Source organism: Arachis stenosperma, chromosome 10, assembly GCF_014773155.1.
Source record: "Arachis stenosperma cultivar V10309 chromosome 10, arast.V10309.gnm1.PFL2, whole genome shotgun sequence".
NCBI classification, from domain to species: Eukaryota; Viridiplantae; Streptophyta; class Magnoliopsida; order Fabales; family Fabaceae; genus Arachis; species Arachis stenosperma.
The window spans coordinates 9,297,151-9,307,969 of NC_080386.1; the positions used below are offsets into that span (position 1 = coordinate 9,297,151).

The following is a 10,819-nucleotide window of genomic DNA, read 5'->3' on the forward strand; positions in this document are numbered from 1 at the left end:
CAACGGATTTAGCTGCACAAGATCCATAGATCAAACGAAACTAAATTGTCTCACCAAAAGTTACGTTGCAAAAAATTCTAAACCATTTTGCATCCGTTTTATTACAAAACATTGTTCACTGAAGGACTCACATTTGATAGGACAAGCAACCCAAACACCCTGTTTCAGCCGAAAAATTCAAAATGTTAGTACATTAAAGAGTGATTATATAAGATCTAGTTAGATAAGCCAGACTTCAGTGTACAATCATATATACATGTTTGATTATATGCACACTAATTTTGGAATGAAATTTGAAGTTAGTTGTTGTTAATAAATGAATGCAGGATATTACATGGATTTGTTCATAAAAGTTACCATCACAAGACTTCAAGCTTAGTCTTTTTATTTTCTTCACTTTTTGAAAATAAATATTGAAGGGATCATCATTTACTGTTAGGACTTCGGTCCTATAATCTAAGACCAAAATAACCATACAAATCTCAATTGACAGAAAAGACTTTCAGATATTCAAGTAGATGTTGACCAACATCTAAATGGCCATTTTTCTTAAATTAACTATCTCTATTTCATAAAATGATATACCTTTGCTTGTCAGTCAACAACCCACGGCAAAACATAAGAGGGGGAGAGGATTGGGGGGAGGAAGGATATTTTAATATGATGTGATGTACATGAAAATATCAGAGGATGTACTAATTTAACACTTAAGAATTTGCAATCGTACTTATTGACACGAATTCACATGACAAGCAAGATCAAAAAGGACCCAGTAAGAAATGTTGAGAAAAGTTTAATAAAAAGGACCCATAAGAATCATCTGCATGGTTTAGAAATATAAACGTGTCGGTTTGAATCATCTGACCCATGTAGCTGAACCAAGTAAACCTAGATTTCATTGTAATTGCTCTATTGACACCTGTATCATGAGGAACCCTAATGATTTTTCCTAGTCTTTCTTTGCATAGATAACCCAAAACATTATTTATAGGCCCTTGTTGCACAATGTCTTTGATGAACTGTGACTAGCTCAGCTTCAAAATGCTATTATTTTCTTTCCTTGGTCAAGAATTCCCAACATTTTCCCATGTACAATCACATGCTTCATTGTTGACAACTTTAATATCCCTTAAAGATATTGAATGAGACAACAAAACAGACACAAATGATAGAAACACCTAAAAATATGTCACTCCCAAAATTTTCCAAAACTATGAAACACTAAACCTAAGTACCCAACAATGAAATGCAACTTGCAAGAAATGGGTTCGGCAAGAGGGTGAGTCAGTGAATGAAAAAGTAAATAACAACAAACAACCACAGCTCACTGATTAAGAGTTGACTGGTCGGGTAAACAACCATACCAGTCCACTACTCAACCATGGAAACTTAATTAACAGATGATAGACAATAAATCTAATTTAGAACAAATGCAACATCCATTGCAAATCAAGATTAAACTTTACAGCAATTCAGTACTGCAGTTTCACATTTTAAACATAGACATGATTTGTGTAACCAATCTCAAGTAACAAGACAAGGATTGTCGTTGCTATTCAGTAAAGCAGTTTAAATTCACTTATCAAGATATAAACAAGTATAAATAGATAAAGGGTAAACCACCAATTTAGTCCCTGAAAGATCATGACATTGACAATTTAGCCCCCAAACGAAATAAGCATGCCTGTGGCCCTTCAAGGATAATTAATGCTTGACGAAGTATCACAAAACATAAGGAAAAGGCGTATTTTGGAGCATTTTGTCAAAAGTTCATATTTGGAGGACCATGCATGCATTTCTTTCTTTTGGGCTAAATTTTCAACGCCATAATCTTTTGGGACTAAAATTGGTGGCTCACTCATAAAAAAAGAAATAAAACTAACAATAAACCAGAGACAAACTACGTAAAATCACTAACATAACAACAAATTGCACATATGCCAGTCAACCAAGTAACATTTCTTAAAGTTAAAAACAAATCTAGCATCTAGCATGCATGCATCATAATAATAATAATAATTGAAAAACAACAGTAAAAGAAGGTAATGTACCTTTAATTGGAAGAGGTAGGTGGTTTGTTTTGGGAAGAGTTAGGAGGAGAGTAGACGAGTGCGAAAACCATTACTCCTGGGAGCAACCCATACTTTGCCAACGCTGCCACTTTCGTAACGACTGGCTTACCCTTCAAAAAGGCCATTTTTACCAACTTCCCCTTCTCAACAACCTGTTCTTCTTTCTCTGTGTTTTTCTTAACTACATAAACAACAAAATCAAAATCATTAAACAAAATAAATAACTGATTAGAATAACTACGTAGAGAAATAGCCTATAAATATGCAGCAAACCCTTTCACACAGAGCACATATTACAAGTTGTTAGGCATTTGAAATGTCGTATGTCCAAGATCCAAAAAGGATTCAAAGATAAATCAAGAACATTACATTGTGTTTAATGAAGATGGATCAGTGAACCTAAAAGGCATGAGAAAACAGAAGCAAACTGAGGCCTTCTTCCTTCCATCTGTCTTTTAATTACACTCAAATGTCGAGCAAAGCGGAAACAAATTAACGCACCAGAATGTTAATTAGTTCATTCTTAGCAACAAGGTTTAATCACATACGAGCAAATTAAGGTTCTATTTGGGAAGAACAGAGCACAAAGATTAAGGAATTACCGTTGAATTTAATCAATTTAATCACCTACTGTACTTTCATCTCATAAAGAGGAAAAACCAGAACTAATCTAATAAAATAGATCGGCGAACAAAGAAATTTAAAAAATTGAACTAATCCATATTGATAATAGATCAAGTCATGAATGTTCAATAATCAATTAATCAGAAATTAAGATGAAGAGAGAGGTAGCTACCGAGACTGGGTGAATAGAGAGAGATTCGAATGAGTAGAGGGAGGGAGTGGTGGTGGGAGAACACTGAGCAGCACGAAGACGAATACGAGGAGGAATTGGGGAAATAGGGAAATGTTGTCCGAATGCGCTAATTCCACTACCTGTGATTTTTGGCATGGGTTTTTTTGTGTGTAATATTTAAATAATATTATGAAGGTACTTAAATTTTGAGTAAAAGACAAATACGTCCTGACCTTTTAATACGCGGATATTTTTGTCCCTCAAGATTGAAAAATACATTTCGATCCCCCATGTTTTAAAAAGGCCGACAATTATACCCTTCTGTCCGTTTTGGGCCAAAAACGACAACAGAGCTAGCTGACATAGAGGGGCAGTAAATGACGTGGCGGTTACAGTTGTTGAGGTGGATTAGAACAAAATTTTAGTGGACAACTATACCCTTTCTTTCTTTTTCTCTCATAAACATTTCATCAAACACCATGTCAGCTCCACTACCACTAACCCTTTTCCTCTTCTGCATTATCATCTTCTTCCATTATTGCATGTGCAATGACGCATCATCAACAACAACCCTTCAAACCCTTAAACCCATCCTCCCAAACACAAGCCCAGGCCCAGGCCCATCTCATCCATCAACAGCAACAATCCCTGCATTCCCTGAACAATCTGATGTCAAAGGTTGCCCCTTGACACTCTCAGATGAACTCTTTGACGGTATAAAGAATGCTTGTGGAGGCGGTGGTGGTGGTAGTTCTGACATGGAGCTCCCTCGCACACGGTGCTGCCCTGTTCTTGCATCATGGTTATACTCTGCATATTCTTCCACTGCATTAACCCATAGCCATACCCACACATCATCATCATCATATGAGATGCCATTGTTACCAGATGACTCAGAAATATGTGTGAATGACTTAGAGAATGCACTGAAAGTGAGAGGGATTCAGCTGAAAAGACCCAATGAGACATGTGATGTTGTGTTCTGCTTCTGTGGGATAAAGCTTCACCCTCTGAGTTGTCCAGATGCATTTTCAGTTAATGAAAATGGTGAACTTGTTGGGGATAAAACTGTGAGAAGGTTAGAGAATAATTGCATCAGTAGAACCAACAATGTTAATGGCTTCCCTGGTCTTGGTGGCTGCTCCAAGTGCTTGAACACACTCTACAGGGTCAGTTTTCTATTAATCTTTTTCCAAAATAGATAAAAAAAAAAAAGAAGTTTTTGTTTTGATTTGGGGTTGTTTGATTCGTTATTTTGACTTAGAATTTGATGGATCTTTGTTGAATATGATGAATTTGAGTTCATTTTATTGATGTTGATCTTCTTCATGGTTTGTTGATGTTGACTTAGAACCCCCCTCAGTCGTCATGGATGATCGCACAAGCACCGACCATGACTTTCACCTTGCGTTTGGATGAAATAGGGTTCACTGGTGGAAACGGCATCGTTTGGCACTTTAGGGACGAATTTGTCCACTAAAATTTTGTCCCAATCCACCTCAACAACTGTAACGGCTACGTCATTCACTGTCCTTCCATGTCAGCTGGCTCCGTTGCTGTTTTTGGCCCAAAACGGACGGAATAGTATAATTGTCGACCGTTTTAAAACGTGGGGAATCAAAATGTATTTTTCAATCTTAAAGGACGAAAATGTCCGCGTTTTAAAAGGTCAAGGACCTATTTATCTTTTACTCTTAAATTTTTGACAAAAAAAAAATATGAGCTAATTATCAGATGTCAAAATTTGATTTTTCTGTTGCGGTAACAAGTGTCTCCGTTATAATATTTTTTAATTTTGATATGTATAGCAAGATAATTGGGATGCAGGGTAATTTACGTTGCCGGTAACGCAAGTGTCAAACAAATCCAACGGTCCAATAGGAAAAAAAAAATAAAAAATAATCACACGATTCAATTACACAAATGAAAGCGTCCGATTTATATACAGACGACAGGTGGCTTGCATGAGTACTCTCCAACTTTGGCTCATTTCTTAACCTTTGTTAATCTCTAGAGGACTGATTTGATACTCTAAAATTGTTTGGAGTTTTAGTGTTCTTTAATTAAGAAGAGAGAAAAAAATTATTATTTAATTATTAAAAAAAGAAAAGAATCGACATTAAATTTTATTTGGGTTTAATTTTTATTTTAATTTAAATTTATTTTATTTTTAAATTGATATTAAATTATTATAAAATTATGATAAAAATAAAAATTTAAAAGAATTAAAAGGACATAATACTCTTATTATTCTAAAATTTTTTTATTTAAACAAACATATTTGTATTATTTTAAATTAATATGAATCAATTTATTTAAAATTTTTAAATTTTAAATAAATATATTCATCTTATTTTAAATAAACATTATTGTATTATTTTTTTCAAGCGGTTAAACATGGTTTTTAAATATCTCAACAAAAGAAATAGATATATGTAATCTTTTAAATTAATAATATTAGAGTGTATATATAAGTACATAATATCTGTAAAGATTAATAAATCTTATCTAAAAAATATAGTTAGAGATATTTTTTGCTTGAGATAATAAAAATAATAAGAATAGAAAATGACAAATAGAAAATAATTAGTGTGTTGGCAACGTTTTTATTAAATTATTAATTTATAAAAATAATTTTAAAGCAATGTTTTTTTTAATTGGTGTTTTATTAAGAAACGTATCCTATTAATATTTTATGGTTTTTATTTAAAAGTATAATTTTATGTTAGTGTTAATTTTTTAAATATTAATTTTAAAAAAAAAATATAATTTGTTGGCATTAATTGTTTGATGATGTTATCAATATAATAAAAGTTCTATTAATAGAATACCTGTTAGAAAATTGTACCAACACACATTACAATATTGATAATGTAAAGGAGTTTCAAAACTCCAAACGTACTCCCCTAATATTTGGAGTTTTGAAACTTATTTAGATTATTAACATTGTAATGTACGTTGGTGCAATATTTTAAGGAATTTCATTAATGAAGTTTTTAATGTATATTGATAAAATTGTTATAAAATAACTAAATAAATAAATTAGGAAGAGATAACAAATATAAAATATGGAAATATAATTAGATAACTCTCGTAGTAATTTTTACTAGAATTACTATAATAGATATAATCATGTATTTAATAATAAAGTATATAAGAGAGAGAATAGTGCAAAAGAGAGAGAGTGAAGAATGTTATATTCTTATTGTTGTTATCATATGCTTCGTATCATACTTCTATTTATGGGCACATAAAAGCTGTGCTTTCAAAAGTAATTAAAAAGGTCTTCTCTTGATAAAATCAAATTCTATAATGAAAAGGTTGGTCGCCCAGGATTGTGAAGGAAGTCACAATTCATTAAATGGGCATTCACCATGCTTATCACAACACTTCCCCTTGGATGACCATTTAAAATTATTGCCTCGTTAAAACCTTACTAAAGGAAAATCATGTGGAAAAAACCTTAGTGAAGGAAAAAGAGTACAATATCCTTTATGATGGGGACTGTCTCATTAAAAACATTGTCAAGAAAAACTCAATAGAAAAAAACCTGACCAAGAGAAAAAAAGTACAGTCTCTCCCTCTTACCGACATAATTTTATGTCTCGAAATCAGCACATCCCAATTTGATGTACCAATTTTTCAAAAGAGGATTTTGGGAGTGACTTTGTGAATAAATCTGCTAGATTGTCACTTGAGCGGATCTGTTGGATATCAATTGTCCCTTGATTTTGAAGATCATGAGTGAAGAAAAATTTGGGAGAAATATGCTTTGTTCTATCACCTTTGATGTATCCACCCTTAAGTTAAGCAATGCATGCTGTATTATCTTCAAACAGGACAGTTGGAGTTATCTTATGATCAATCAGTACACATGATGATAGAATATATTCAATCAGACTCCTCAGCCAAAAACACTCGCGACTAGCTTCATGTATCGCTAGTATTTCGGCATGATTAGAGGATGTTGCCGCAATCGTCTGTTTCGTGGACCTCCATGATATAGCTGTACCACCATATGTGAATAGGTATCCTGTTTGAGATCTCCCTTTATGTGGATCAGACAAGTATCCAGCATTTGCGTAGCCAACTAATTGTGACTTGGATTCATATGGATAAAATAATCCCATATCAACCGTTCCATGAAAATATCAAAATATTTGTTTGATTCCACTCCAATGTCTCCTGGTTGGAGAGAAACTATACCTTACTAGTAAATTTATCGTGAATGAAATGTCAGGTCGCGTATTATTAGCAAGATACATTAGCGCTCCAATGGCACTAAGATATGGTACTTCAAAACTAAGGATATCTTTGTTCTCTTCTTTAAGACAGAATTGATCCTTTTCCACATCCAAAGACTTTACAATCATTGGGGTACTCAAGGGATGTGACTTATCCATATAAAATCTCTTCAAGATCTTTTTGTGTATGTTGTTTGATGAATAAATATCTCATTTTTTGTATGCTCGATCTGCAAGCTGAGACAAAATTTAGTCTCTCCAAGATCTTTCATCTCAAACTCTTTTTTAGAGCTTTTATAATTGTTGGAATCTCTTCAGGAGTCCCAATGATATTTAAATCATCAACGTACACAGCAATGAATCCAGATGCAAATTTCTTTATGAAAACACACGGGAAGATATCATCATTCTTGAATCAATTTTTGGCCAGATACTCAGTAAGACGATTATACCACATTCGTTCAGATTGCTTCAGACCATATAAAGATCTTTGCAATTTGACTGAGTATAACCCTTGCGAATATTCATTGGATGGTTTAAATATCTTTAGTCCTTCAGGGACTTTCATATAGATATCCCGATCTAATGAGCCATATAAATAGACTATTACCACATCCATTAAATTCATACGCAGTTTATGATATGCAGACAAACTGACCAAATAACGCAATGTTATCGCATCCACTACAAGGGAATACATTTCTTCATAATCTATACCGGGCCTTTGTGAAAAACCTTGTGCCACAAGTCGGGCTTTGTAGAGCACAACTTCATTTTTCTCATTTCGTTTTCTCACAAAAACCCATCGGTATCCAACAGGTTTTACATCTTCAGGTATACGGACTACAATTCTAAAGACTTCACGTTTTGCAAGTGAGTCTAATTCATCCTTCATGGCTTCTTTCCATTTTGGCCAATCATTCCTTTGTCGATATTTTTTGACTAATCTTGGCTCAAGATCCTTACTTTCATGCATGATATTCAATGCCACATTATATGCAAATATTTCATTGACAATTGTCTTATTTCGGTTCCATTTCTCTCTTGTAAAGACATAATTTATCGAGATCTCGTCATTTTCACAATTTTCATGTACCTGAACGTCTTCTGGCGTTAACACTATATTAGAATTTTGGACAACTGCAGGTGTCTCTACTATGTCTTTTTCAACAGGAATAGTATTTACCTCTTTTCTCTTCCGAGGATTTTTGTCTTTATAACCGACAGGCCTGCCACGCTTCTGGCGTGAATTTGCTTCAGTGGCTACTTATCCTACTGGGACATCAATTTGAATTGGGCATTTTCTGCTGGTATATACGACTTGGTTATCCTCTTTGTATCAGAAAATGCATCAGACAATTCATTTGCTATTCTTTGCAAATGTATAATCTTTTGAACTTCTAGTTTGCATTGCCTTGAGCGAGGATCTAAATGCATCAAGGATGATGCATTCCAATTAAGTTCCTTTTCAGGAAGCTTATTCTCTCCTCCTAATATTGAAAATTTTGATTAATCAAAATGACAATCTGCAAATCGAGTTTTAAATACATCTCCAGTTTGTATCTCAAGATACCTCACTATAAAGGAAGAATCATTTCCAACATATATCCCCAATTTTTTTTTGGGGTTCCATTTTGGTGCGATTAGGTGGTGCAATGGGAACATATATCGCACACCCAAATATTCTTAAATGGGAAACATTTGGCTGCTGGCCAAAAGCTAATTGCATAGGAGAGAATTGATGGTAACTCGTTAGCCTCAAACGAATAAGTGCTGCGGCATGTAAAATAGCATGCCCCCAAACCGAGGTTGGGAGATTTGTTCTCATAAGCAAGGGTCTAGCAATTAATTTGAGGCGTTTAATAAGTGATTCTGCTAACTCATTTTTTTGTGAACATAAGCTACTGGATGTTCAACACTTATTCCATTAGCCATACAATAAGCATCAAATGCTTGGGAAGTAAATTCACCAGTATTATCAAGACGAATTGCTTTGATTATATTTTCTGGAAATTGTGCTTTTAATCGAATAATTTGAGTCAGTAATCTCGCAAACGTTAGGTTGCGAGAAGATAATAAGCACACATGTGACCATCTCGAAGATGCGTCTATTAGGACCATAAAATATCTAAAAAATCCACATGGTGGATGAATAGGTCCACATATATCACCTTGAATCCTTTCTAGGAATTCAGGGGACTCAAATCCAATCTTTACTGGTGATGACCTTAAAATTAACTTTTCTTGAGAACATGCAGAACAACAAAATTCACTAGATTTAAGAATCTTCTGGTTCTTTAGTGAATGTCTATGGGAGTTTTCAATAATTCTCCTCATTATGGTTGTTCCCGGATGACCCAATCTATCATGCCAAGTTATGAATTCATTTGGGCTATTAAACTTCTGATTTACAATGGCATGTGATTCAATTGCACTAATCTTGGTATAATACAACCCAGATGAAAGTGAAGGTAATTTTTCTAATATAACTTTCTTATTTAAATCATGAGTTGTGATACATAAATACTCATGATTTTCCTCATTCATTGTCTCAACATGATATCCATTTCGGCGAATATCTTTAAAACTCAACAAGTTTCTCAGGGACTTGGTAGATAATAGTGTATTATTTATTATAAATTTTGTTCCTCCAGGAAACAAAATTATAGTTCTTCCGGAGTCTTCTATCACATTGTCTGAACCAATAATAATATTAACATATTTCTCTTTTGGCACAAGATGGGTAAAATATATATCACTTTTGAAAATGATGTGCGAACTTGCACTATCCGCAAGGCATATATCTTCACTATATGTCCTTGCCATTCTCTTCAAAGACAAATAATAATAATAATAAAATGAGTAGAAGTACATGCACACTAAAATTAATATTCATTTCAAGAGGTCTCTTTTAAAAATATTTTTTTGGATTTAAATTTTGTAATTTTTATAATGAATTTTATTTACTAATATTAGAAATTCAAAATTTAAATTTAATTATAAAAGGCTAATATATGAAAAAATTATTTAAATGAATTAAAATAATTTTTTAATTTTCAAAACAAATAAAAAATCTTTAATTACATGAATCTATTTTTCTTTTGTGAGGAGACAGATCATTCAAAATTTTGGTGATTTGTTAGACTTTTTTTTTAATTTTTTTATTTTACACTATATTTATTTTTACTCTTTTCTTATACCATATTTAAATGTTACTATAAAAAATATTAATGAGTATAATAAAATAATTACTCAATAATATTTTTTTATAGTACTTACTAATATATTTTATTGTATTTATTAATAACTTTTATAGTATAATAAAAATATGATATAAAATAGAAGAATAAAATATTATATATGTTAAAATTATAATAAAAGTATTAACAAATTCTATAAAAGAATATTAATAAGTAATTATTTTATTATACTGTTTAATATTTGTTATAGTATAATAAATATTTAAATATAAATTTGTAATTAAGTATTTATAGTTTAAATATAAATATTTTGTTTGTAGTTTTACAAGAATAATACATTAATTGTTTAATGATTTTATCAATATGCATTAAAAGTTTCATTAATGTAATGTCTTCTAAGATACCGTGTTAATACATATTATAATATTAATAAGGTAAAGGAGTTTCAAAACTCCAAATAATACGTCCCCTACTATGGAGTGCAAGTTCGAGAACGAAATTGGACCA

General features: G+C 32.2%; 1 protein-coding gene and 1 long non-coding RNA gene across 2 annotated transcripts; one reads left to right on the forward strand and one right to left on the reverse strand.

Annotated features, from left to right (window-relative positions):
• Positions 1-7: 7 nt before the first annotated feature.
• LOC130955992 (uncharacterized) lies at positions 8-3,007 on the reverse strand. The gene is made up of 3 exons (XR_009076958.1): positions 2,869-3,007; positions 2,052-2,253; positions 8-159 (listed from the first exon to the last, which is right to left on the reverse strand). It is a non-coding gene; the product is annotated as an uncharacterized LOC130955992 (long non-coding RNA).
• Positions 3,008-3,410: 403 nt separating this feature from the next.
• LOC130956721 (uncharacterized GPI-anchored protein At4g28100-like) lies at positions 3,411-4,348 on the forward strand. The gene is made up of 2 exons (XM_057883724.1): positions 3,411-4,037; positions 4,220-4,348. Exons 1-2 carry the CDS (start codon positions 3,411-3,413, stop codon positions 4,346-4,348), a joined length of 756 nt encoding a protein of 251 aa, XP_057739707.1.
• Positions 4,349-10,819: the final 6,471 nt, after the last annotated feature.

Bases quoted from the DNA above. Each gene is read 5' to 3' on its own strand.
- LOC130956721 (XM_057883724.1), top strand. From the start codon at position 3,411: ATGTGCAATGACGCATCATCAACAACAACCCTTCAAACCCTTAAACCC. The intron at 4,038-4,219 runs GTCAGTTTTCTA...ATGTTGACTTAG, and splicing joins GCTTGAACACACTCTACAGG to AACCCCCCTCAGTCGTCATG.